Source organism: Uloborus diversus, chromosome 4 (assembly GCF_026930045.1).
Source record: "Uloborus diversus isolate 005 chromosome 4, Udiv.v.3.1, whole genome shotgun sequence".
NCBI classification, from domain to species: Eukaryota; Metazoa; Arthropoda; class Arachnida; order Araneae; family Uloboridae; genus Uloborus; species Uloborus diversus.
The window spans coordinates 159,990,825-160,016,434 of record NC_072734.1 but is presented as its reverse complement, the minus strand read 5'-3'; the positions used below and the strand labels follow the sequence as shown (position 1 = coordinate 160,016,434).

The window sequence follows — 25,610 nt, the reverse complement described above, 5'->3', positions numbered from 1 at the left end:
ACTGAACCCTGTAAACGATATCTCATACGCTTATTTCCAAGACCTAAGTGTAGCACTTGACATTTCCCTACATTAACTGCCATACCCCATTTATCTGCCCACTTAGTAATATGATCTAAATCCTCTTGCAGCTGTTTTACTTGTTCTTCATTTTCGACAATCCCCATAACTTTTACATCGTCAGCAAAACAATTCATGCTTCCAGAAATATTTTCACTGATGTCATTCATAAATATAATAAACAAAAAAGGCCCTAAAACTGATCCCTGAGGAACCCCACTTAAAACATCACTCCAATTAGAATGATTTCCTCCCACAACTACTCTTTGCTTCCTACCAGTAAGCCAATTTCTAACCCAAAGTAAAGTTTTTCCTCCTATTCCAATGTCAGCTAACTTGCTGAGAAGAGCAACATGCGGTACCTTGTCAAAAGCTTTTTGAAAATCAATATAAACAACATCCACACATTTTTTGTTATCTAAAGCTGAGGTAACCTTGTCGTAGAAATGCAATAAATTAGTAGTACAGGATTTACCTTTCCTGAAACCATACTGCAAACTAGTCAACAGACTATTAGTCTCTAAGAACATCATGATCTTAATTTTGATCAAAGTTTCGAAAATCTTACAAATCACCGAAGTCAAACTTACAGGTCTATAATTCCCAGCAATACCTTTAGACCCCTTCTTGAAGAGTGGCGTTATGTTAGCCAGCTTCCAGTCCTCTGGCACCGTCCCCGAGTTATAAGAAGCATTGAAAATATTCAAAATAACATCCACTAATTCCTCTGCACATTCAACTAAAATTTTTGGATAAATATTATCTGGTCCCGGAGCTTTAGTTGCTTTAATCTTTTTCAAATGAAATAAAACCTCCCCCCTGGAAATATCAAAAGTTTCAAAAATAAATTTCGAGATAAGTATAGAAAATTCATGATCTTCTATGTAGAATGCAGGAGTTTTTTTTTTTGTTGGGATATTAAGGGTTTTGAGTTTTGAGATAAGGAAGTTCGAGATATCAAGGTTTGATTACAGATGCAAAACATCAAAAAACAAGATCACATTTTTAAACATTAATTTTTCAAAGTGTGGGTGGCAATTGTTCTCTCCTGACCTCCCTAAATGACCTGCTTTTACCCAAAAATCAGTATGACTCCAACTCCATAGCCCTGGTTGTAACTAGAGTTTCCAGTCCCGCGGTTTTTCGGGATTGTAAGGAGCCAGTCCCGCGGGATTGACTTTATTTTTCTAAAAATTAAAAAAGTTGTGCTTTTTATAAAGGATTGCTTTTGTTACTTAAATTAGTAGTTTTTTAGATTTCGTACAGCAATTGTAGAGCACTGCAAAGTCAGAATCCAATTAGTAATTATTGTTTAGTTTGCAAAAGTGTACCCTAAAAACGTCCAATGCTCGTATGGAATGAGAAAGAATTTTTGCTTAAAAAATAATGCGCTTGATGAAAACACGTGCTGTGGTTCCACTGCAGTTGGTTTTCTAAGATTAAATAACTGTGGACCTTTAGAAAATGACCACCATTAACTTCATCACCTTCTGAAGTAGATTCTTTTTCTCCTATGCTTGGTTTGTGCTCAAGAACTGCAAATTTCGGACAAAAACAATGTCTATTGGATACGTGTTTTGCTGTATCCAATTTAATTTGCATTGAAAATACCTTCGTGGCTTCATTAACATTTGCCATTGTATCAGTGCATTTGATTCATTACAGCAAGGGGTGAGTGCTTCTTGGTTTCATCAAGTCGCAGTCTCAGTAAAAGTTTTTAGATAACTTCGCTAATTTTACCTCTCACTTGAAAGATGCATTCAAAAACTTAGTTTAAGCTTAACTTACTGCACTATCATGCAAGTCAATTTGTGTTTCATCTAAGTTTGTGTCGCCTCATTTAGAGTTGTGCTGAATATACAATGGCAAGTTTTACATGGCTTTCTTCTTTGGAGAAAAATATTGTGCACTTTTAAAGTTAAAGGTTTTGAGTGTATTCCTTAAGCTTACAGAAGTTCTCCAACATTGCATTGAGGCTACACTACGGAAACGGGTTTTGCACTCTTTAATACACTTTCCCTATTTTTTTATAGTGTAATTTTCTGTATTTTAAATTTTAGTGATAGTTTTTGAAAATGTTTTTGAATTATTCGCATTTTTTCAATTTCTGAATGTATGAAAACTGAAAACTTGAATGAGAATATCAATTCATTCATAGAAAAAAATACTCAATTGTTATTGTGTTCTTAAATGGTAAATCCACCGTTCATCATATGAAATGCAACGTTTTTCTCTCTCTTCTTGCAGATATACGAGGAAGGAGATTCAAACTTCAGATGATGCTTGTGAAAATAGTCATTTTAGGTGCGGCAAAAGTAGGGAAACATTTGCAGGGAAAAAATTTCGGGATTAGAAACCCCACAGGATTTCGCTCTCAATCCAGTTAAATATTATACGGGATCGGGATTGGAACCCCTAGTTGTAACCCTAAATGCTGTGTATCAATTTAATTTTTGTGCTCGATTAACTTTTTTTTAAAGATAAGAATGTTTAAGGAATTTTCAATGCAAAGAAAATATCAAGTTAAAGTATTTTATTCATTACTAGCAGGCCACCAGGTAGGCTTTGAACATTTAAGCTTCATATCAAAACCTTTTAACAATAAATATTGTGATTTAAAACATTCATCACTTTTAAGTAATGCAAGACCATATTGTTCATAACAACTTCGTAAGCGACCAATTTTCTCTTGTTTTTCATTGAGTATTGTACATTCAGGAGGAAAAACAGGATATGAACTTTGTAATGGTAAAGTTACAGGCAAAAGTCTTTTTCTAACATTAAGAACAAATTGCGATCTCGCAATTAATTCCTGACCAATATAGCAACCTTTTGAAAAACTTACACCATTTAAGTAATCAACATTGGTTTCAAATGGCAAACAATTACCAGGAGGATGGTCTGTGACACCTTCTCCTATACCTAACGAGTAACGTAATTGTGTGTACTTATTTCCTTCGATTATATTAAACTTTTCACTCAAAAGCTTGGGGAAATCAATGTCTTTTTTTGTCAAAATACGAAAACCTAAAAGTTTCGTTCGAGGGTCTTCTACTGCTGCCACCACACCATCACATTTAGTCAGCTCTAAAATTATGTTAGATAAATCACTTAAAACTGTTTCGTCATTTCGTTCAGGATATATAACCCAAGCTATAACATCAGTATTGGGATGTATTTTTACATTTTTCCGCAATCGATACATAACTAAATGCTTCTGCATATATTCCACTCCAGTACAATCATATTCAACTAAATACTCTTCAGCCGACATTTTATAAAGAATACTATCATATAAAACTCTTCCTTTAGGATTTAAAAGCAGTGAATAAAGACTAGGAAGTTCTGCAATTTTGTTGATATCATTTGTAATCATGCTTTGCAAGTAATTGGTAGTATCTGGTCCAGAGAGTTTTAAAATTGCTCTTCTGTTCAATTTTTCAACATAAGATTTGTGTGACGAAAATTTTCGAATGAAAGACAGCCTAGTTAAACTTGATGGCTTGAGTGATTTAAAATTGAATGCATTCCAAGCATACATGACGTTTTTAATCCGTATTATATTCTACAATTAAAAATTTGTTTCTCGTTAAATCAATTAGAGATATGAACCGAAACAGACAACTAATTTTATTTCATATGTTTCACATTTGTAAACTGAGGGTTGAAAAAAATGTTATCACATTTTCATTATTTGTTTACAATTGCAAAATGCAACAGTTGCAGTTATTGAATCTAAAGTTTTTCGCGTGGTTAAATGTTTTAAGTTAAAAAAATGTTATCTTTTCCAAAGAGTTTGCCCATTTTCATTTGGGATATCGAAATAAAATGTGTCTATTAAACTTTACCATACATTTAATCAGAGAATCTGTAATTAGAATGGATCGGTCGCTACCGGTTGGTTGATCACATGAGATAATGATCACGTGCTTCCATCAACAGCGTAAAACGGTAACCGGTTGCTCATAATACGGTGCGGTTAATCATCGATCGACCGGTTCAGCTCATCGGACGCAACATAGAACGTTGCGGTTACGCCGGTTAGTCACCGGTAGACCAGTTGAGTTCGTCGAAAGCAACCAATCATCAGCTGTTTTGCTGCCGTCTGCTCTGAGGCGACGATATGTCAAATTGATGATATGATTTATTTCTCTCTAATCTGAGGACACATACGAAATTATTATACTTTTGAGGCATTTTAAACAGTAAAATTGGTACAAAAATTTTTAGATCATGGATAAAACCTTGCATAGCGGATATTTTCATCCAGTTCTTCGCCAATATCAGGAATCTAACACTGCTATTTTACCTAGTAATTTGATGTATCCGGTGTTTGTTATGTAAATATCAAAAAGAAAACTTACATTATTAGCTTTTTTGAAAATGAAACATATATTAATAATAGTTACACACTTTTTTCTTTTTTGCAGAAGTGATTGCGATGCCGAAAAAAGTATATCTAGTATGCCTTCTGTGAATAGGTATGGAGTAAACAAACTAATTAGTCATCTTCATCCACTCGTAGACAAAGGTCTTTCATCAGTACTGCTCTTTGGGGTGGTTGATTCCAGTGTGAAGGTAAAAATTAATTTAAATATTAAAAAATTAACTTGAATTCTGAAATTTTGAATTCAAATTATGTTTTTCGCAATCACAGGGCCCTACTCATTGGGGGCTCTTGTTTCTAGAAACAACTCCTGCCCCCCCAAGCCTACCCCTCCTCCTGGGCGGTTACGTGTGTATAGTTGTATGTCAGTGTGCAGGCATGTATGTGTAGGCACGCGTGTGTGCATGTGTAGGCTTGTGTGTGTGCGTAGACCTGTGTGTATGTGTGTAAAGGCTTGTGTGTAGGGCATGGACGCCACGACCAGGAGAAACAGATTCCAAGAGGCAGTGCTCGGAGCCGGTGGGCGGTGGTGCTGGTGTCCTTGGTTCAAGCTGAAAAAGGCACGGACCTCAAAAACGGTCAAGTGAGAACAATAAGCAATCGTGATTGCTCAAAAGAGAAATTGTCAACGAACTTTTTTGATGAAATCTTAAAAATAATTTTTTAAACTAATTCAGGGATGCATTCATTGAGGAGGGCTAATAGGCTTAAGATTTCAATTGCATAAACACACCATAGGTGGCTCATACAGGGGCAACTACCCCTCACTTTTCAGAATTAAAAATTAATGATCGATTGAAAAATGCTTTTTTATAGTGTGGATCGAGTAATTTCTCGAAATTAAAAACTAAAAGTTCTAAATAAAAGAACTTTTCTATAATTATTTCAAAAGAATTGAGCTTTAAAATGGAAGGGGAAGTCTATGGTGGCTGTCTTCCGTGATGTCATATTCCTCATTTTTAGAAGTCATTAAATCAGTAATATTAAAAGCATGTCATGTTGCCCAACTTTACAATAAAACAAAATAAAAAATCAGCTTTGGGGGCCACGCCCCCTAAACCTATACTTTATTTTGACCCCCACTTTTTTAGTGCCCCAGCTGCCTATGAAATACACAGTGCCATATCTAGGGGAGAATCTGGTGAAACAGAATATAAAAGTGGTGTTGCAGTGGATCCCTGCACACTGTGGGATTAGAGGAAACGAGATAGCTGATGCTCTGATCAAGAGGGGATCTGCTATTGTTCAACTACCAAATGAGCCAGTCTCATACAATGCAATAAAGTTATATATGAGGAAAAAATCAAGAGTTTTTTTTTTAGCAAGACCTAAAAGCTAGAAGCAATCACAAAGTTTGGTTTATAAACCGTGATTTTGTCCGTTCAGCACCAAGAGCAGAGTCGGTAGCTTTGTTTCGACTTTTAACTGGCCATGACTGTTTACCAAAACACCTTTACCGCTTGAGGATTGTCAATAGTCCCAATTGTCCCCTTTGCAATTCAAACGAAGAAATGGACATTCGTCACCTGCACACTTACACCCAGCTTTCCAGACGTAGCCTGTGTGACCGTTATTGGGAAGCAAGAGAGCGTATCGGCAGCTAAATATTTCACTCTATTGTTCCTATATTGTTCCTTGTTCTGTGTATTGTTTGTTTTTTGCTATTTTGTTCTTAGTAACCTTTTTTTGCTGCCAGCCATTGGAAAAAAAAATATCTAGGGGAGAAGGCTAAGACCCTTCTCCTAGGTGTCAATTTCACCCTATTTCTATGTTTTACTTGTTGAAACGATATAAAAACTTGAAGGATGATGGGTAAGGGCACAATTTTTAAGCTTTTGCCCTGTCTGGGAAAAATCAAAGATCCAGTGCGTAAACACATTTTGAAAATCAAATACAAATGTGCCATAAAAAAAAAAAAAAAACCTGCCTTGGCATATGAAAAAAATATTATAAATTATTTCAAAACTGCCTTGTGAATTTGTTGCATTTAGATTTTTCATTTTTTCTCAGGATAGAACTGCCACAACAGCAGATCAAAATGAAAATCCAGTGCTACTTGCAATTAAACTTCTAAAAAAAACTTTTCCCAGTCTTCTGATTGCATGTGATGTGTGTTTGTGTGGATTCACAGATCATGGACATTGTGGTAATGTATTGTAACAAATTTCTTATCTTTTGTGTCTGTGGACTGAATCACTCTTGTGTGTCATAAAACTATGTTTTTACTAAATAATTAAAACTAAAATTAAAATATTGAAAAAAACCCAGAAAAATTTGCTTAAATTCATTCAATATAATTGTTGATGCGGGGTAAGCAACCAGGTTTCTTTTCCGATCTTCGATCTGTGGTTACAAAAGAAAGGGGTGAGGGGAAGGGGTAGGGAATGACATTGAAAGCTTTTCCATTTCTAATATTATGTGGTCAATTGGCATTAAAATGAGCCTATGGACTTTTTGATTTATTTCGTTTAATGAACATGTATGTTGGACATTTTTCTGGTCGCCAGTGATAAGTAGATGCAAATTTATTAATCCCCACTTTTTTTTCAAACAAAGATAATTAACTAAACAACAAATTGTTTTTTTAATTGCTACTAAAATTTCTTTTGAATAATGATAGATCTGTTCCTTAGCTTCATTTGAGATCTTTTCAATTTTCTTTTTAGTTCTGAAATTTGGTTAATGTAAAAAAAGTTAATCGAATAATAGGTCTTATAAAAGTTAAATTCCTTTATGCTTGATAAGTAAAAATATGAAATATAAACGTGCAATGGCACAAAAACATTTCTCGGTGTTACAAATAGTAATCACTTTCAATGGTTGAAAAGACATCTTTTCATCCATAAGCTCACTTATTTTGCATTGAAAACTGGTTAATTGCAACTCTAAAACACATGTCTGCAACTTTGTGCCATTATCGGTTATTTCTTATTTTTACTTCTTATCTTTACAAATAGGTCTTATTGTCACGCCTTTTTTATGCTAAAGTACTCTAACGCTGAACAAACTTGAATTAATATATATAAATTTTTTTTTGATAGAATTATAAAACTAAGCAACTGCAACACCTTTCAAGACTTAACATTCGTTTGAATTTATATTGTTGAAAATTTTAATATATGACTTCTTGTGATTACAGGTTTTACTAATTTTTATGATTATATAATAAGTTTATGAATAATCTTTAAGGAGAAAACTATCTTTCAATGATTACCAGTCAAAAATGTTGGGAGTGTTGCTTTATCCCCAATCAAAATAGTTAAAAGATTAGAGCAGCATGAACCCAGAGAGCAAAATAAATGTTCTCAATGACTCAAAAGTATAACTCACAAAGCTGTTTCACTGTTCAACAAAACAATATCCCCTTATCCCCAGTTTTTGAGCCAGATAGATTTCCCAGAAGCCTTTCTCCTTGTACAAAGTCTTTCTTGAGCTTCATGACGAGTTCCAAAAGACTCATGGGAATATGAGTGCCAATATTAGAACGAATGCTTTTTGGCTCTCAGCTTTGCTGGTGATAAAGATAATTGAGAATCAAATTTGAAAAACGTAGTGTAATTAGAATTTGAGATATAGAAGTTTTTGGGAACTTTTTTGGGTGTGTGTGGGGGGGGGGGGCATTGAATTCATTTTATAAATACAGGGAAATTGTAAAATTTCCACATATTGAGGATTTTAAAATAGGCAGGTTCAAGAAAAACAGGTTCAACTGCTTTTACACATTCTCAGGTGTAAAAAATCTAAATAAAACAGAGAATATACATGTATGTGTGTATGTTCCCTATATAAATCCAGTTTACGTCGGATTTGGCAGGGAGGTACTTAGGCTTCCAAGAAGGAATGTAGGGGAGTTTTCAAATGCCAAAAAAGTACCGAACAGTTTGAGTGTTAATTTTAAAGCCTGAAAATGGCATTAAATAACTCTTTCTACCAGAAATAAATATCTGATTTCTTTGATTTTCGAAAGCCCTTGAAAAACACCCATAAAGTTCCTTCATTTAATTCGAATTTCAAAAAAAAAAAGGTTGTGAAATCCCCGGGAAAAAATTAAAAAGCACTGCTAAGCCTAATGGAACAGAAATCTCAAATCGAAAATTATTGTTCACGCAATCTCATTTTAAATTACCGTTTAGAAGGTTGCCACTTTTTTTTCCTCGGCTGTGACTAAATAAAATTTTGTTTTTGTTTTGAGAGAGAAAAAATTCTCCTTTTGATTATTATTTGGCAATTTATCTTCTTTGTTTTTTTTTTTTTTTGTAGTACGTATTTTAGTTGTATTTATAGAGGGTTGCGTTTAATTTTTACAGGAACTTTTGATTTGTCTTTTTCTTTCTTTGAGAATGATTATTTTGACGGGAAATTTTGTAGTATTTTTTTTTCTCTAATTGAAGCCTGCTGTTGAACACGCGTCACTTGACATTTCTTTTATTTTCGAGGTAGATCCTGCAAAGCTGGACAATGCAGCTAGTATATTAATAAATAACCATTTAGCATAAAGTGATCATTGACCAGTAGGGTGGTCCAAAATTTCGAAGGTGAAAATTTTTTGAGTCCTACCCTCCCATTTTGTTCCAATGTATTAAAAAATAAATCAGACAAAATTTGAAAACATTTCGATAATATTTAGAGGTAGCTCAACGCAGATAAAGTTTTCATCATTGCTGAATAGAACGCCTACGACACATGACCATTGACCTCACTAAGGTAAAATACAATTGCTATTTTTATTAACAAGAAAACAATTGCTTTATAAAATTGCTATTTTATATAGAGACTTAACAATAGCCATTATGAAAATACTTTTGTAAATACAAGTAAATACATAAAATCTATTCCTTTAACAGTCGTGATTGAATAAATTTTCAACTTGTTGTTGCTTATGTAAGTATTCTTAATTGTTTTGGTTTTGATTTCCCCACTGTTGGAATGGCTGTTTGCACTTAATTTTGAAATGCATATGTCTCTTTACTTTAAAATAACTGAGCATGGCAAGTGACAGATGTAAAGGATGATACAAACACAAATACAAAAGTGACAACCAGCAACAGGCTCTGGGCCCAGCTAGACTGGTCCTAGTCAATTTACAATCCCCAGTGAAGATCAATGGCCCTCTTAAAACTATCTACTCCCTTGCTCATTACCCCCTCTTCCGGTAAACTGTTCCAAGGTTCCACTACCCTGCTACAATAGTATATTTGCTGAAAGATTACTACATGACACGCAAGCAAGAGATGATTATCGAAAATATCTTGAACTATGCTTAATGTTTCTCGGTAAAGCTCCTCCACATGGTATCAAATTTGTAGCACCTGGGGCTATGCAACATGCTAGATGGATGTCCAAAATTTTGTATTGTTTCAAAATATAGATGTTTAGCTGTCAATTTACCATCACGTCAATAGAAGAAAAGGGACTGCAGAAAATATGCATATTTGTTGTACATGTGTATTTAAAGGCTTGGATGACTGCTTTTATGCCTCAAAATGCACAGTATAACGATTTTAATGAAATCTTTATTGAAGTATAAAAAGATTGATGAAACATAAGCAAAACTGCAACGCAGAAATTTGCCAATCACCTTGTGGTATTTGTCAGAAGAGCTCGTGGCATTAGCCCTTTTTGCCAATAAAGTGCCACACTGCATTAAAAGACAGATGGTGAAGGCGATGAATGAAGTAAACGGGAAAAATAATGTGGTGAAGCGCACTAAGATTTTGCTAAAACATTTAATGGATATGAAATTTGAAGAACTTGTGACAAAGGGGTCAATTTCATTTTTTCAAAGCATGGGTTTACCTGATACCTTCATTCATGTAGATCCAGAAATCTGGGAGCTTCAGGAGGATTTTAAGAAAGCAAAAAGGATTATTCAAGGAATTTCAGTGGTTAATGATAATGCTGAAAGGGGTATAGCCCTTATAAAAGAGTTTAATGGGAAAATGACACGCAATGAAGAACAATTCCAATTCTTGTTGCAAGTTGTCGCAGAACATTGACGAGCTTATCCCGAATGTAAAAAGCAGAGTTTGTAATGTGTACTAAGGAAAGCCATATACATAACTATTTTTAACTTACAAAATGCTGGCAATTTTAATTAAATAAATTATATACTTTTAATAGTGTCAATTTTATTTCTATCTGCATTTATAGCATAAAATGGTGAAACACAGAACTTTGAGGCTGTTGAGCTACCTCTAAATGTTAAAATTATGAGCTCAAACTTCACAATAATTATTTTTTACTCAGATGGAACCAAATGAGGGGGTAGGACCAATAAAAATCAGGAATTTTTAAAAAAGGGACTTTTTTGGACCACCCTATTGACCAGTAGTGAAAGTGTAAAGCAATATAAATTTTTTAAGCATGAAAATTTGATTTATGCATAATTTATTGCTTTAATATTTCAGGAATTTTAAATCCAAATGGATCTATAAATAATGAAGCCAGTGTGAAAAGAATTGCAGAAGTGGCTTTATCATATGCAAAAGCTGGTAAAAAACTTAATTTGTCTTCTTTTTTCTCTTTAGTTTGCTAATAAAAACTTATCTTTACATAAGGATACATTGTAAAAGTAATTATAGATATATTTTTAGTACTTTAAAAAAATCAGATGAATACGTACTTACTTAGCCACTGTAACTATCATTAAATAAAGGGTTTTCAATAAAAATCTCGTACTGATAACACTAAATATACAGACTGTCTACAAATTAGTTATCCAATACTTGGTCATACACAGGGGGGGAGAAGGGACACTTGTTGGCCCAGGCCCAAGCCTGAAGGGGGGCCCCTATAGTTTTAAAACTGGGCGTGAAATATAGAGGTAAACAATATGGAAGGGGGCCCTGGAAAAGTCATTTGTGACGGGCCCCAAAATTGCTATGCATCCCCTGGGCCAATATCAGAACTTCCAAATAATAAAATGAAATTAACTATTTTCAAGTCATACTATTAGTGTAATATTTCATAAGTTTGTAAGATTGCGTTTGCTGCGTTGGTTGCTGGATGGCATTAGGTGTCAGTATTTTTGGTTGTGAAGATCTTATTCAATGACCACCACCATCAACAGATCTATCAGTACTGTGTTATGGTGTATGGGGTTTTGTAAAGGATCCTGTATCAATTCCTGCATCCATTCATGAACTGAAATTAGAATCTGCTGCAATAAATTTGATTGACGGGCACATGCTGGAAAATCTGTGGTAACATCTTATTTACTGAGGGTACCTTTGCAGAGTAACGAAAATAAGTCGAACATTTGTGATGATGGCAAACTTGGTTTCTTTCTCTACCTAACAACGTGTACTTTCATTTTTTCCCTTGTAAATTACAAACAAGAAATCATTTTCTGGCCAACTAATTTATAGACATCCTGTCTATAGATTAATTTGAATATTTTGAGTAGTAGTGGTAATAAGGTACTTTAGTCTTTGGCGGGGTTTTGCTTTCTGCCGGCAGAAACTGGTTTCTGCCCTGCCGGTGGCAGAAACTGATTATAACCGGTAAAAACCGGCAGAAACTGGCAAAAACTAAAAAGCATCTTTATTAATTCAAGTAATTACAAAATGTTATTTGTTTAAGTAAACTAAAAAATGTAATTCTATTTCATCATTATAAAAAATAAAACTCATTGCCCTTGATTTAGTTTGATCAGAAAGAGAACTGTTTAACTGCAGATGCTTGTAACATTTGTATTAATCTAAAGGACGAGAATCTTAAGGGCACTTAAGAAAAAGAAGTGACATACAGATTTAAACAGGCAGTTACTGGTTGTTATTTGCTAGCTTATACGTGTCATCTAAAATGCTTGGGATTAAAATTATCATTTGCTCAAGAAGAAAATGTCAGAATTTTACTTGCCGATAGTAACCTCGATTTTATACCTAATATCACAGCTTCACAAAACAAATTGACCCTATTTCCCAACTTATTTTTCCAGACAAATTTTAAAACCACCCCAGTAGATCATTTTATTTAAAAAATATATACAATTGATGAAAGTTTCATGAATCTTTGCTGTATCCTTGATGGCATTGCCATCTAGTTCTTCTGTTGCGAGAGTATTCTGTTATTTCTCCTCTATTCATATTAAATTAAGAAATCCTTTATATTTTGGATTCACCTTTTCTTAGAGACAGCTGCAGAGGGCAAAAAACATAATTTTTGATTTTTATTGATATTGTAATTAAATTGTGCTTTGGCTAACATTTCATTATTTTCCTGTGCTAAATTCCTATTGGGTATCAAAGATTTCTTTTATGTCATTTTTTGAGTTTTTGCCAGTTTCTGCCACAAATGTGGCAGAAAGGGGTTTTTGCCATGCCGGTTTTAACCAGTTTCTACCAGTGGTTTTAACCACCTCGGCAGAAACTTGCCAACCCTGGTCTTTGGCCTCTTTCACTGTTCGTATCTAACCCCTGATGCAACAAAAAAGGGGGTTATAAGTTTGACATGTCTGTGGAGAAATTACCAATGGAGAACTTCTAACAATTACACTTATGACCCTTTCCAATTTATGTGATTATATTTTAATGAGGAACTCCTTTAAAATCTGAAGCTGGATCTGCCCTTGATGGAGATGTACAATTTAGCAAACTTTTAAACATATATAAAGAAACATACACTTTGATAAAATATGAAACGTTCCAACTACCGTGGTGCTGCAGAAATCCAAAGTATTTGAAAAATTTCATAATTTGATCAGTGTACATTTGTGTGTAATATCAAATCTGTATCATCAACAAAAAATACTTACATTTGCTTAGGATGCCATGTTGTTGCTCCATCTGACATGATGGATGGTCGAATCAAAGCTATAAAGACAGCTTTGCATGAGGCTGGACTCGGAAATACAGTTTCGATTTTGAGCTATGCTGTCAAATTTGCATCAAAATTCTATGGCCCATTCAGGTACTGCCTTTTTCTATTGTAACTTTCATAATTTATTTATCACACACAGTTGGAAGAGCGAAAAAAAAAAATAATGTGAAAAACAAATATATATACACTGGTATGCAAAAATTAAGGACGAAGTCGAAAAATTAGCATATCAGCTAAACGAAGAGGTAGAACGGACAGAAAGACCAATCAGGAGATTAAGTAAGGTGATGTACGGTAGCACATGCGCAGATATGCAGGCAGACGTAATGGGGGAGTGTCTGAGTAGTGTAAAGCATTTTGTCGGTGTAAGATCAGTATTTCTGGCAAAGAGATTGCAGGCCGTATAGCAGTTAAAATCACACCGAGTTGCTGCCTCAGCGAGAAATGGCGAATAATCAATTTTTTAGACGACATCTGGATGCTTTTACCCGAGGTCGAATCATTGGGAAGTTGGAGGAAGGCCGCAGTGTGACAAATGTGGCTGCAGAGTTCGGAATTACTCACAGCATTGTTTCACGACTTTGGAGACACTTTCAAACTACAGGAACAGCTATCCGGGGGTTCAGTAGTGGTCATCCACGAGGAACCACACCCGCAGATGACCGGTATATTGTCTTACAGGCCAGAAGAAACAGGTGGCAGACAGCGGGAGAAATCGCTAGACACATGACACAGGCGACTGGACGACCGATATCGCATTTTACTGTGGTCAGAAGACTGCACGGTGATGGTCTGTTTGCACGACGCCCTATACGGTGTGTACCTCTAACACCTACCCATCGGAGAAGGCGTTCTCTGTGATGCCGGGAACACCGGAATTGGAGAGACAATGAATGGGGACGAGTACTCTTTACAGATGAGAGCAGATTCAGCCTGAGTAGCGATTCTCATCGCATACTCATCTGGAGAGAGCGGGGGAGCCGCAATCATCCCTCCAACATCATTGAAAAAGATAGGTATGGAGGTCGCGGTGTTCTCGTTTGGGGAGGCATCATGCTTGGTAGTCGTACAGACCTTCAAATCTTCGACGCAGGTGCAGTCAACGGGACCCGTTATTGTAACGAGATTCTTCTTCCATATGTGCATCTTTTTAGAGGCGCTATGGGTCCGCAGTTCCTTTTCATTGACCACAATACACCGTGTGTCATCACACAGTAGCTGCCGAACAGCTCTTAGAGAGTGAGGATATTGAACGTATGGATTGGCCGGAACGATCTCCGGATCGCAATCCCATCGAGCATGTATGGGATTTTCTAGGCAGACGCTTGGCAGCTCGTACCTTACCACCAATAATGATTCGGGAGCTTCGATTGGCGCTGCAAGACGAATGGGCAGCAATGCCTCAGCAACTCATTGACAGCCTCATTCTCAGCATGGGCAGACGCTGTGAAACCTGCCTAGCAGTCAGGGAGATCATATCCCCTACTAAAGACCGGATGTTTCTTGCTGGACACTCATCACAGGGATGTTTCGGCCTTCAGTCGCATTGCGCTCCATGCTACTTTTTCAATAAAGCTTCTTTTTATCCCTCTGATTTCTCTTTTAGTAAGTGTTGCTTACATTACACATGTCCTTACGTATTGGGGATCTTACAGTATTAAATGTGTTTATTTGGAAAGCTTTTGTACAAAGTTATATTGAAAAAACCGTCTCATCCTTAATTTTTGCACACCAGTGTATATATATGATTAATCAGCCCACAACCCATTAATTCTTTTACGTGGTTGGTAGTTAATATTTTTCATGTTAATTTTTTTTTTTACTCTTCCATCTGCTCATGCCTCTCAGTAAGAATATTTTTGCAATGTTTCCTTTTTATTTTCATATATTTACAGTTTACACATTTAAACTCGGTTATAATGTCATTTAAGTGCCCAGAATATTTATGACATTATAGCCAATAGCTGAATAAGATTTTATGCCAGGTTGATATGAAAACAAGAATAGGTAAATACCTGTATAATAGCAGAATAATTGAAATTTATGCTGTATAACAAAATGTTAGTTTGGAAAAAAAATAATTTAAAGCATATTTACCAAGTGTTTACTACTACATTTAATGCTACTAAATCAATATGCAGTAACATTTTATATATTTACATCATCTTAGCATGCCAAGTTGGGGTTAAATTTTGATTATGACTTTAGCTGGTATTTTCAACCATCCAGAGCATGGCCGATAAGAATGAAAAAAAAAAGACTGCATTTCACATTTCACTCGCCGATTTGATCAGGAAAGGATCAGTGTATGGCATAACAGGGTGATTGACCATGCCATACCTGAGACATGCATGAAAAAATTTTCGATTGGAGTTGGCACCCTCTCTGGGCATTGATCTACAGTAGAACCCCTTAATAAGGGACACTAAGGGGACCAGACATTTTGTCCCTTAAATGGAGGTGTCCCTTATTCGGAGGTGGATGAATGGAGGCATGCCGAGTATGTAGTAGTATAATATCACAATAAACATTAACTATTAACACTCATGATTAAATACTAAAAATATTTCATACATGCTAAATAAAATTCAATTATTCAAAATTCTAAGTTTATAGTATTTTGTTAGTTAAAATTTAATCACAAAAATTTTGTAATGGCAAAGTTTCGTAGCATACAGAAATAATTTTGAAGTAATTCATTACATGTATTTGCTTTATGTTATGTAATTTACAATGTAATACTATGTGAATTACAATTAACGTTCAAAAAAAGCTTAAGTTTTATACACCAAGCTAATTAGTTGCTGTGCACCCTTCGTCACCCCTGAACATACTTGAATAAATTGTTGAGGGGGCAAATTACTCATGTTAATTTCAGCAATTTTTTTTTTACAACACATTACTTGTTTCCTTCACATATGTTTATGTCAAACTTACTTCAATTAATTTTTAGAGGAAAAAATGAAACTTGTATTCCAATAATTCCCTTTCTCTTGTGTGCTTATACATTATTATTTTCTTTTTTTTTTTTTTGCTTTGTGATTGTCCCTTAAACAGAGTGTCCCTTAATGAGAGGTAAATACATGGAAGTCCCTATTCAAAAAGACTGGGACCAGAAAAAATGTCCCTTAAACGGAGGTGTCCCTTAATAGAGGTTCTACTGTATTACAATTTCATGATTTGAATAATCTGCAACAGTTTCTTGAAAACCAGGGGTGCCCACCTAGAGAGGGTCATGGTGCTATTTTCTTATGAGAATCTTCCATAAAACATACCCAAATCAATCATGAGTTACATTCAACTTCTAAAGGAACTTTTCCATTTCCTCCTCAGTTCCAACTTACTCATGGGCATTCTGTATGTTAAAGTAATAATTTATGCTGAAGGGTCAAAGTAAATCAAATTTACTTAAAAAAATTTCTTCTCTTTAGAGATGCTGCGGATTCTGCCCCAGCTTTTGGAGATAGGAGGAATTATCAATTACCTCCTGGAAGCAAAGGTCTTGCTGCAAGAGCAGCCGTAAGTTACTGCAATGAATTCAATATATGTATGCGACAAAGATTAGCATTAAAATTTTTTATTTCTTTCAACTACTTAATATACTTGCTGCTAAATTAATGTTTCCTTACTTAAAGTTTTTTGTACAATTAGTTTTTTTTGTACCTATACACAGGGGCGTAGCTAAGGGGGGGGGTTTTGGGGACAACCCCCCCCCCCGAAAAGTTAGTCTCAAAAAAAAGAGAAAAAGAAGAGAGAAGAGAAAGAAAAAAAAAGAAAAGGAAAAAATTCCAAGCGATTATACATATATATATATATATATATATAAAAGAAGTAACCCCCCCCCCCCCCGAAAGTCGGGTCTAGCTACGCCACTGCCTATACATTTGGAATGACTTCAAAATCAATCACTAACAACCATAGATGTTCCTAATAAAGATTTTATAATGGCATTTGATATACGTTGTACATTAACCACTTGACGCTTAACCACCTTTTATGCATTAAAAAAGGAACCTCATTTGCTTTGTCAGTATACAGCTATGGCAGCACATGGTCACTAGCCCAGTGTAAACCAAAGTGGTGTGTGTACTCCTTTGGGACAAGAAAAGTTTAGTGAGGATACTCTATGCATCAGACCAGGAAACCATACATTAGTGTAACAATGAAAAGCACATTGAAACATGTTCTTTGACATATAAATCACTTGCCCTCATCCCCCCAATATTGAAATATGAGGCTTTCCACATTATTTGGGCATTATTTAAAAAAAAAACATTCGCCTGTTTGTCTATATTGTCTGGGTCTCTCTCTCTCAGCTTGACGACTTTTCTTAAAATGTTGCCCAACTTTAATTCCTTATATTTCAGAAACGGGGGTACCACGGCAACTACCATAAAAAACATGTTTTCAGACATGTGACTCAAATAGGATGAAAAATACCAAAATTACATGGCTTCGGGAACAAACACAACATTGTTAGTATATTGTACTATATCTGAAAGCTCTCCCATGTATTTTTTGTATTTATACAGCAGACTACTGTAATTAGATGCATGAAATCAACTGGAACATGTTGAATTTAGCTTCCAATGTCCTTTCTTTCTGCACACAGTATTTTTCTGTCAAAAAAAAAACTGAATTCAGTAAAAATACTGAAAAATCACGTGTCTGTGTTTTACTATATTCTTTCAAGTTCTACTTATTTAGAAAATTTTCACTTGAACACTATACGTGTGATCCCCTCGTAGGGACATCTAATTTGTCCAACCATGTTTATATGCTGAGATTAATATTAACCAAATTTTGAACCTGGTATTTCGTGATTTTTTTTAAATATTGAGCTATTCAATACAGGCAACATGTAGCATCATGCTGTAGTGCCCTTTTAAGATTTAAAAGCTCATACAGTAGCGTGCTTCAGGGCGTTTTGTTACCTATAAGCAGGTGTAACAAGTAGTCGCACTTCTGTTGAAAAAGCAGTAATGTTTTGTAGTTGAGTAATAATTTTTTTTTTTTTTTTTACATTTTGTATCTACCTTTATAAATTTTACAGTCCACATAGTTTAAATTGATGAAACCTAACATTGGATACCTGTTCGACATGAACGCAGCATCCATGCCAGATTTATCACATACAGAAGAGAAATTTTTGTAACACCAGAGGTTATAGAAATTTTCTTACTCATTTTGACTGTCTATTAAGATAAAATTGAAACTTAAAGACTCCAAATATGACAACTTTCTTCGAAATATTTAGTTATTTGATATTTTTGTTCACAAACTACAATAAACAACTAAATAAGAAACAAATTTAGCCATATGAAACATTTTAAGAATGTTTAGCATTTTAATCAAGAAACAAATGTATTTTAAAATTTGTACCATTGATTAAATAGAAATTCACGAACTGGTGAAGCTATATAAGCAGACTTAGAGCATTGAAATACTAAGTCTGCTAGTGAAGCTGACTTTATTTTAATAGTGCTTCAAATTTTACAGGGATTGTAATTTTTATTGATGGGAAACTTTTTTCTGGTATTTTCTCATCAGAAAAATCTAGTGTTTTGTGTATAGTTTTTGAACAATTTTCAAGTATGCAATTTCAAATGTAATATGTTGTAAAATTCTAAAGAATTAATATTTTACAATTTATAGGTGCGAGATATTGAGGAAGGTGCAGACATGATTATGGTGAAACCAGCCCTTGCATATTTAGATATTGTTCATGAAACAAAGAGAAAGGTAAAATTCAAATTCAAAAAATATATTTTGCTTTTATTATTTAAATGTAAATTAACCTAATGAAGTACAGAAATATGTTTTGTGATAACATAAACGAATGATCACACCCCATATAGCAATTGAACGGAAAACTTTGGCGATTAAATAAAATGCCCAACTATATCCATTATTAACATACTTAATCAGCCCTGGACAATTTTTGCTTTATGTTTCAGACCAAGTTGTTTCTGTTTCTGCATACACTGTAGCAAAAAAACAATACTCTGCTCATACATATACAGTAAAAACTTGAAGTTGACCACCTGTCTAAGTTGACTGCTTTTTTCAGGCACGGAATTAGCCCTTATCATGTAAATCAACCTTTGTAAGTTGACCACTAAAGTAGTGCACCACAAGTGGTCAACTTACACAGGTTTCACTGTATTGCATTTCGAAAACTGGTAACAAATGCCATGACTTTTGTCTCATTTATCAACTTGCACTTTTAGGAGTGGGGAGGAACTTTTTACCCAAGGAGTTTTGGATAATGAAACTTTTTGGGAAACATGTATTATAAATTATTTAAACTGAATTAAAGCAATTAAGGCTCCAGGATATGATAATTATTCACAAATTTTAGTAGAGTGCACAATGCTTTTATAACTTAGGGACAGTGTGAGTAGACTAGAAACTGGAAAACATAACATCATCCTTTAAAAAAAGAGCCTGAAGCTAAGTGAAGCAATTATAGACTGACAAGCATAACTTTAGCATTTTGTAAAATTTTTGAAATCAACAATCTGGTCAACATAAAGATGAATTTTCAGGAGGATAGTGGTCTGTTGTTCAGTTTGTTATGTTATAAAATGGCAACTGCTTGGAGGTCACCATCCTTGAGATGGGCCAAAAAAGATGTGTGATCTAGTGTCAAGTTGTCAATATTTCTCCAGATTCCCATACTGCCAATATTTTGATTATGAACGTTTATGAAACTCTTTTGTGCATCTTGGTTTGAGACAAACTAGGGGTGAAAGTGTTTAAAAGTTCCCTTCATTCTCAGGCACTTTCATACCATATAAACTTTTCTTTTTACGTTTGGTTTAGCTTTTGTTGATGCCAATTCATCTTTCAAACACCAATAAAAAATAAATAAATAAAAATCTTTAATGCATGTACATTATACAGAAAATCAGTAAAGCAACCTATATCTTTTTAGTTATTTAAAAATATGCTGTCATTTAATAGGCATATTATGCAATCCCCACATTGGATTTTTTTAACAAAAAAAATGTATATGTTTCATTGTCATTCTAGTATCCTGAATATCCAATGTTTGTGTACCAAGTATCTGGAGAATATGCCATGTTATACCATGCTTCTCAAGCTGGAGTGTTTAATCTCAAAGATGCTGTATTAGAAAGTTTAACATCCATGAGACGAGCTGGTAATTTAATTTATACTAGAAAACTGTCTTCTTATAATTTTTGCATATTTAGTATTTATGAGTTCCTTTTTAGAAGAGAATATTTTAGTTGCAAATTTTAGGAGAGCACAGGGACCCGTGCCCTTCCCGAAAAGAACAAGTTAACTATACCTTAAACTATTTTTTGTTTTTTTCCCCATAACATAAGTAACATTTTTTAAACTATTACTTTGAAGAAAGAAAACATACATGAAAAAGCATATTTGAATAAAATCACTTTGGTTTGCTATAGGAATAATATTGGAGTTGGCGATTAGTGTGAAAGAATACTTTTTTTTTGCATGAAGTCTTTGTTCACATGTTAAGTTTAATAAGCAAAATCGCAAGAAAAATGTTTGAAAATTATGCACTGAATGTAAAACTTTTAAAAGAAAAGTCAGAGGAAAAAAAAACACAACCGATTGAAAGTACAGTACATCTTCATTTATCCAGATCAAATGTGTGAAAATTTTAAAAAGTTTTATACTTTCATGAATAATATTTTAAATTATGGCAGCTGAACTTTAAGTCTGCCAAATATTTACTTTTTATTTTGATTAAATGTATAACTTCTGCATGAATCGTACAATAAATTATAGTAATGTATCAAGCATCATGATGTCCCTGCACCCGACAGTACTGCAGCTGAGGTCAGGGCCGCAGAGAGCCAAGGTGGGCCCCTAGTCAGTTATGTCGCCAGGCCAAAAAAGAAAAGAAAATGAAAAGGTTTAAAAAGAGAAAAAAGAAGAAAGGGGGGGGGGGGAGAAAAAAAAATCAAAACTACTGCTTACTAAAAAACAATTAACTATTTTAGATGCCACAACACTAAATACCGAAAAAGTAAATTTTATTTAATCTTTACGTTTTCTCTTATTCAGGGTTCCCCCCTCTTCTTGTGTCCGTGTCGCCCCCCCCTCCCCCAGGCCCGTACTCCTAGTTTCCGACTAAGCTGACATGGCCTCCCGTTGGGCCTGGCTGAGGTATAAATGATAAAGTGTTTGTGTGCAACAATTATATGTTAATTTTGTTAAAAAGCAGTGTTCTTTGCTGCAATAAAAGGTATGTCTGCCTCAGAAGCACCTCCAGGCTGGGAAATCCGAACGACCTCCAAGGGCTCCGTGGCTAAAGGGGCACTGCATTGACCCCTCGTTAGAAACATGCTGTATTGAGAAACAGTTCCTCTAAAAATAAGTTATTGTCATTTGCACGGGTAAAGGAAGTAAGTCTGATTTAGTTGAAGCTAAAATTGCATGTGGAGCAGGGGTGTTTGTGATCCAAAAATTTTGGGCTGACAACACCTTTTAAAACTGAAAAATTATCAACAAAAAAAAAAACTTTTAAAAACGGCTTCAATGATTTTTGTATGCATATTTGAAGAGTTTTTACAGGGGGAAAGGGGTCGAGCTTCCTAATAATTTCCAAAAAGTTCGCATTGTCTTCAGAAAACTTTACTTGAATCCACTATCCCTCCCAATGTGGGGCCCCTTTTTCAACGGCAAGCAGAATTTTTTTCCTGGGGAAATACTTTTATTGATTGGGAATCGCTTTTCGGAAGAAAAAAAGATAAACTGTGCATATAGCCTCTTGTTATTTCATTTTTTTTTGCTACTAAGGCCACAGCATAGTTGAATCTCTTATATTTAATATTTGTTCCTGAACAGTGAAAAAGATGGAACTTAATAAAAACGTAAGAACAGTAATATTTTGGAACCAATAACTTCTGAAGCAGGAAAAACTATGAAATTAAACTTATTAAAAGGTTGAACTGAATATAAACATAGTAAAGCTGAACCTAATGGCAAAGATAATAATACATAAAAAAACTTATTAAGGGAGAAAACTTTTTAAACAGGAACTTCTTTAAGCATTTTACTGTATGATATTTTTAAAACAGATACCTTAATTAAATGGTGAATTAACATGCTATTTATTTTTACTTTTGTGTTTTGGAGAGAAAAAAGCTTAGTTTCAGTGACTTTTTTTTTCTATTTTTAACAGGTGCTGATGTAATCATCACTTACTATGTTCCTCAGCTGTTGAATGAATGGTTATAAAATTTTCAAGTTCAAAATTTTACACAAGATGATTTTATAAAAAAAATCTAAATTTATAAACTTTTTATATACATATTTAAAAGTACAATCTCTATCAAATATTTAATATTATGAAGTTTTAAACATTTTCATGATGCATTACATTTATATTTTTCCCAATTATGTGAAAAAATGCATGATTTTATTAAAATCATAATTATGCACCAATCCTTAAATGTTTGTAAATTTTTATGAGACATGCATAAAACTGTGATATATTAAAAATTAAAGAATCAATTTTTTTTGTGAAGAACTTAATAAAGATTTATCAAAATTTTATAAATGTTTTGATTTATCATGTGGTTTTTAAGATACAATTATTGCCACAACATTAATCAATTTTGTATTGAAGAAAATGATTTCAAGTTTCTGTAAGACATCAAAATATACTAAGCAGTCAATATTAGCTATTTCTCGTTGCACTTGCAAAAACACACTTGAAATAATAATTATTATAATTCTTTTTAAAAAAAAAAGAAAAAAAAATCAAAGTGAAAGACGAAAAAAAAAAGATTGCATTATCGACAATAAACCAATTAAATTACAAGAATCAATGTTGTTTTGTACCAACTAGGCTGGAAATTCCAACTATACCTTAATTTGGTGTGAAGTGGTTGGTCGCAAAAACTTTCACACTAAGAAAGGATAAGGGAGAGAAAGTACATCCATGCCCGATTTCGAACTCAGAACCTCCCAATCCGCAGACAGACTTTTCTAAACCACTAGACAAGGCAGCCGTCAATTTAGGCATAATTTAGCATGGCAAATAAAGCGCTGTGATTTTTTACTTTAAGAAAAATAAAAACCCAGAAAAAGGGAATTAGTGAAGTATGTGACTACAGTAGACATTGATGCTTATGCTACACATTTTGGCACTATAGAGGTCACTTCCCAAACCTTCATGACATATCAATATATTTGTATATTAGAACATTTTAAAATACAAATAGTGTTCAAGTTCAAAATAATGCAATTTCATAACATCCATTATCATTCAGAAATAAGTATGCTGCACAGTGCATAATCAAAAGTAATTTCTTTTCTATGATGCTGCATTGTTGTTAGCTAATTGTTTTTTTAACCCCCGACACGCAAAGGAAGGGGGTTATAACTGTGACATATCTGTGTATCTGTCTGTGGCACTCTAGCGCCTAAACGGATGGACTGATTTTCAAAAAAAAAAAAAAATTCGAAAGGAGAGTTCAAGATTGTTCTTAGCTAGGTTGCATTTTTGAATGGCATTAATTAACGAAGCTATTAATTAAAAACCTCTTAAAGGTTTTTCGCGATTTTTGCAGTGAAAACATATCTAAATTTTTTAAAATTTAATACCAAAATAAAGAGAATTTTTTCTCACATCTAATAGAATGTGTTTGGAACCTCCATGTTTCTCAGAATTCGACTTATAACGTTTTTTAAAAGCAGATTTTAATGACGGCCAAGTCTTTATTCACGTTATTGATAACCAAATTCATTGTTGGCTGACAAAGAAATAAAACAATGATTTAAAATTTTTATCTGTTGCTAATTTCTATTTAATAGCAAATAAAATACTTGACATTGATTTTTAATAATATAAGGCTTTTAAAAGGATTTTCAATTTTCCCTCTTGTTTCTACAGTTGCAACTCGGTCAGGGGGGGGGGGGTTAAAATTTTTAATTTTATCGTTCAAGTGAAAGATTTTGATAGCCACTTAGGAAAACACTTTCTTTTAAAAAATCAATATTTACTCTCTGCAACTGTAACCCATTAAAAACAAGTATTTAACAATAAAATTACGAAGTACATGCCTTTGAAGTATTATTAGTTGTATTTTACAAAGGCAATATATGATATAGATTTTTACTATAGTAAATATGTTTCTCATTCAATGCCCAAAATTAAGGAGAAAAGATTCTTAAAACTTAATTTACTAAAAAATGTTTTAGCAATGCAGAACATAGAACTCTCGAGTGCACAACTTCTTGTTTAATTTTGAGGAAAAGTGTGAGTTTTAGAAAAGAGCAATTTTATAGATGGCTGTTTTAAGAATCCTGTGTACTTTATAACCTTTCTGTAACTTATTCAACATTAATTTCTTTTTTCAATTGAGAAACCAGTTCTAACCATTTTAAAATTAAAGTTTTTTACTGAAAACAAGTGAAGTTTTTGAATGTGTGAGCATTAGTATATGAGACATTGAATCTTGAGAGAAAAATTGCGAATAGAAATTCAATTGGACATTTGGAAATCTCTGGGATGGAGGGAGGGGTGTGTATGGATACATTGCCTCCATGGTCACTGACATGTCTTGATTTTTAGTTTTAAAAATCTGGTCATGTCATCGATCAGGTACTTATCCCTTTCCATAACCTCTTTTGAAAATCAAGTTTTAAACCATTCATTATTAACGTTTATCAGTATTATTATCAAATGTTTCGACAGTTGAGAAATGTTGATTATCTTAAATTGATAAATACAAAGACAGCAAAATGAGTTCACTCCTCCCATAAATAATTTGTTAAAGATTACCATGTATGTGTAGTATATAATCGTCGCCTCAGAGCAACAGTAGAATATCTTAGTTTTATTCCTGGTCTTAGTGTTGCTCTGAGGCGACGATATATTAAATTGGTGTTTCAAAACATCGATGTTTTATAAAATCCTTTTTATCAATAGCATCGACATTTTAGTTTATGTTTTGTCATCAATATTGTCTCTAAATAAATATGTACAAATTGTTAGTTTAAAAAATGCTAGAATATAAAATACATATTTAATAAAACAACGAAAAAGGAGCATAACAAAATGTTAATGCTTATTTTTGGACTTTGATAAATATTTGTTGTATCTTTGTTTCCTTTCTTCCATTGGAAATGTCATTTTCCTCACCCGTGCTTGTATCACTCTTGCTGCATAATCTCTTCTTTTTAACTCCATGGTAGTTTCAACAAATCTTGATCCTTTCAACTCAGGAAACATCTGCTCATATTTCCTTTGCAATTCTGCACGAAGTTTTTGAAATATGATTGTTTCATCCACATCACCAAATTTAACTAATAGGATTCCCTAAAAAACATAGTTTAA

At 33.8% G+C, this 25,610-nt stretch overlaps 3 protein-coding genes across 3 annotated transcripts in view; 1 reads left to right on the top strand and 2 right to left on the bottom strand.

Annotated features, from left to right (window-relative positions):
* Nucleotides 1-2,591: 2,591 nt before the first annotated feature.
* On the bottom strand, nucleotides 2,592-3,717 carry LOC129221205 (putative transferase CAF17 homolog, mitochondrial). The gene has a single exon (XM_054855658.1). The coding sequence runs from the start codon at nucleotides 3,599-3,601 to the stop codon at nucleotides 2,594-2,596; it is 1,008 nt and encodes a 335-aa protein (XP_054711633.1). The 5' UTR covers nucleotides 3,602-3,717; the 3' UTR covers nucleotides 2,592-2,593.
* A 453-nt stretch (nucleotides 3,718-4,170) lies between these two features.
* Nucleotides 4,171-22,536, top strand: LOC129219946 (delta-aminolevulinic acid dehydratase-like). Its single transcript, XM_054854262.1, has 9 exons — nucleotides 4,171-4,400; nucleotides 4,491-4,638; nucleotides 6,458-6,593; nucleotides 10,855-10,938; nucleotides 13,213-13,357; nucleotides 16,699-16,786; nucleotides 18,923-19,009; nucleotides 20,303-20,432; nucleotides 22,449-22,536. The coding sequence occupies exons 1-9, from the start codon at nucleotides 4,294-4,296 to the stop codon at nucleotides 22,502-22,504; spliced, it is 981 nt and encodes a 326-aa protein (XP_054710237.1). The 5' UTR covers nucleotides 4,171-4,293; the 3' UTR covers nucleotides 22,505-22,536.
* Nucleotides 22,537-25,334: 2,798 nt separating this feature from the next.
* Nucleotides 25,335-25,610, bottom strand: part of LOC129220953 (sodium channel protein 60E-like) — a 67,614-nt gene continuing 67,338 nt past the window's right edge. Inside the window, exon 19 of the mRNA XM_054855388.1 lies at nucleotides 25,335-25,592. Coding sequence (XP_054711363.1) covers nucleotides 25,335-25,592 — 258 coding nt within the window. The remainder of the gene's footprint in view (nucleotides 25,593-25,610) is intronic.